A 3080-nucleotide genomic window follows, 5' to 3' on the forward strand; every position below is an offset into this window, starting at 1 on the left:
TCAACAAACTGATTTTGAAATTTGAATTCAGTTCTCTTCCAATACAGTAGAGACTACATGTAACTAAAACATTAAGACATAATTAAATTGATCATATTTTTTTACCAAACGATATTATTTACAATAAGAGGGTGGGCAAATGGACTAAGCCTCACAATGAGTTAGCAATAATATTGTTCAAATTCGCCTTTGGCGAAAATCGAACTTAAAACCTTTCACTTACAAGTGAAAATGAATACTACTAGACCATAGTACTGAGTGGCAATTAAATTGATCATTTTTTAAAACTCGTGTTGTCGATTCTAATTAAACACTAAAATTCATCTAACTTCACCCACTATTTATTTTTAAACTATAGTGCAAATGCATGATTATTTTTCACCGCGGTGGGAAAACGTAATCTGCATTTAATTAAATTAATGGTTTTTATAAAAAAAAATACTAATTTTAAGCCTAATCTAAAATCTCAATCAGGAGAGAATTCTATTTAAAATCGAAGTGTTATAACATTCCTTTTAGAAAACTACTTCTTTGCTCTAATATAAAAGCTGCAAGAACCATAAATTACATAAAAACTCATTCAACTCTCAAATCACCGGCGTGAAAGATAGTAAGTGCTTTTGTTTATTTACGTATTGGAATTATTAGTCAGATCAAATGGCTTTTTATTCAGTTAGTCATATTAATTTGGTTAATGCAGGGATTAATTAACTCCATATACATATAGAGCTTGGCGATCAAGTTTAAAGCTTGGATCGATGGCAGTGACTATGATAAAGATGGGTCTGATTGTTGCGGTATTGGGTATAGTGTCGTTTGCATTCGGAATTGCTGCTGAAGTCCATAAGGTACCGCAATCTCATCATGTTTTTACTTTATTTAAAAAAAAAAAGTTTTGCGATTTGTCCAATATTAAATAGAAATAAACTTATTTTCGTTTTATGAAATATTATTGATGCATATAAGTCACAAATAGTATAATTGAAAAAATAAAACCTAACATATAGTAGCAGTATGTGGTTAAATTAAAGGGGCTTTTAGATCCAAGTTAAAAAATATAGAGTACTTTTTGAAGTGAGTCTAATTATCTAATTATATGTTTTATTTCCTTTATACTCATTTTATATTTTCTAAAAATATTAAAAATTAATTAAAATCTTCAAATATTATGCATTTTTCATCTCCAAAAAATGGAGCAATGACTGCCTCCCTGAATATCTTATAATTATTCCTTTGAATAATTGTGCTTTTAAAACCCTAACTACATACGAAAAACTTTGGGGTATCACACCAAGTGACTCCATTTAATCACCAATAAACTTTTCGACAGAACCTAAAGTTAAACTGCTGTAACTCTTTGACCATTTTAGGGACCAATTTCTTTTGTTTATGAATGTTAAACTTAAAGGTCCTCTGGTAACTATTTCATTTTAACAAACAATAAAACTTAAAAACCAAAAACTACCTCTTAACCTCAACGACATATTAAATACCTTTTTGGGGTTTTGTAGCCTGCAGCTGGTATCCCCATAATGAGCCGGAATGGCGTAGTGATGTGCAAGTACCCATCTGATCCAACGGTTGTATATGGGTATCTGTCCTTTGCATTTTTAGTGGCATCTTCTTTGACTGGATTCCTCTCTGTATTTTACCCATACAAGGGCAAATCAGTTCCATCCAGTGCTTTTCTCCAAAGCACTTTATTTGTTACTTTCTTCAACAGCACTCTGTAAGTCATTCACCACTCTCTTTATCTTTTACGTCACTAGTGAAACCTTGAAAGGGCCTTCAGGAAGGCCAAAGTATAATTCTAGTGCTTGTTGTAGATGTGGTGAAGTGTTACTTTAGTCCTTTTTTTCGACAATGCGAGAGTGATATATGTGAGGATAAACTCGGCTTTCTGGAGGAGTAAAAACATCTCGCATGCCTCTTGTGTTATTTTTGTCAAAAAGTGTTTAATTAATTGATTTTAAATTGTAACATTTAGTAAATTACATTGGATAAATTGCGACAATTGAACTATTAGGACTCATAGCAAATTTTTTACAAGCTGCAAAATGAAAAATCATAATTTGAATTGTAAAAATACTAAAGAGTGCTTTCAAATAATCAAAGAGTGTAGCATTTGACGTAAACCCTAATAAAACGTGGTTTCTGAATAAATAAGTACTTTACGCGCTTTTAAATAAGCACATAATACATGCCTTTTATTTTCGTCGAATTTGAGCATGTGATCGTTATATCATATATGAACACAGGGGTGCAATCGGATTAGCAGCAGCATTATTGTTATGGCCAACGATTTCTGGGCAGCAGCACCACAACAACAACATGTATGAAAATCTCAGCAGCGCAAGTGGTTGCCCTACAGCCAAAACTGGTGTTCTTGGCGGAGGAGCTTTTTTATCTCTCAATTCGTCCCTACTGTGGTTGGTTTGCCTCATGCTGGCTAGCAATGCAAGATACGACTTTTTGGAAGATTTGAGCGGAGAATCTAAAGCTAAGGAAGCTACCACTTCTGGGTATAATGCAGTGCTTGAAAAAGGACTGGATAACATTTTTGACGGCGTGGAGTAACATACATGTCGCGTACTTGCGTATATAGTACATACGTACCTTCGAGAGAGTGATTTCAAGAACTTTTCTGCATATTGAAAACGTTTCCAGACGGACCTTAAGTTAGTTTTAGGTTTTATGGTTGTTTTCTTTAGTAGTTAGTTTTTTAAATTTTTTCTCGAAGCTTTTTATATTTCAATATTTCTAGACTTCGTGGTTTATTCTTTATACTAAATATAGGGCAAGCTACTCCTTCTCCTTCGGTGCATGCATGAAACTCTATCACTGGAGATGATGGATATCCAAATCGGTAACAGCCAATTACACTACGTAATAAACATCTATTAGACATGTGATGAAATTTTTAAAAAAATGTGGTGAACATCTATTAGATAAGAGTCAACATGATCAAGGTTCTAAAAGACTCTAGGCGCTAGTTGGGTGGTATACTGGGAGTCTAGCGCCTAGGTGGTAGGCAGAGCCTAATATTGAGCGCCTAATACTAAGGTCTGCCTAGGTAGGAG

At 33.6% G+C, this 3080-nt stretch overlaps 1 protein-coding gene across 1 annotated transcript; it reads left to right on the top strand.

Moving 5' to 3' along the window:
* Nucleotides 1-758: 758 nt before the first annotated feature.
* On the top strand, nt 759-2812 carry LOC103410809 (uncharacterized). Its single transcript, XM_008349472.4, has 3 exons — nt 759-848; nt 1512-1729; nt 2259-2812. Exons 1-3 carry the CDS (start codon nt 759-761, stop codon nt 2575-2577), a joined length of 627 nt encoding a protein of 208 aa, XP_008347694.1. The 3' UTR covers nt 2578-2812.
* Nucleotides 2813-3080: the final 268 nt, after the last annotated feature.

The sequence above is a fragment of the Malus domestica genome, chromosome 08 (genome assembly GCF_042453785.1).
Source record: "Malus domestica chromosome 08, GDT2T_hap1".
NCBI lineage: Eukaryota > Viridiplantae > Streptophyta > Magnoliopsida > Rosales > Rosaceae > Malus > Malus domestica.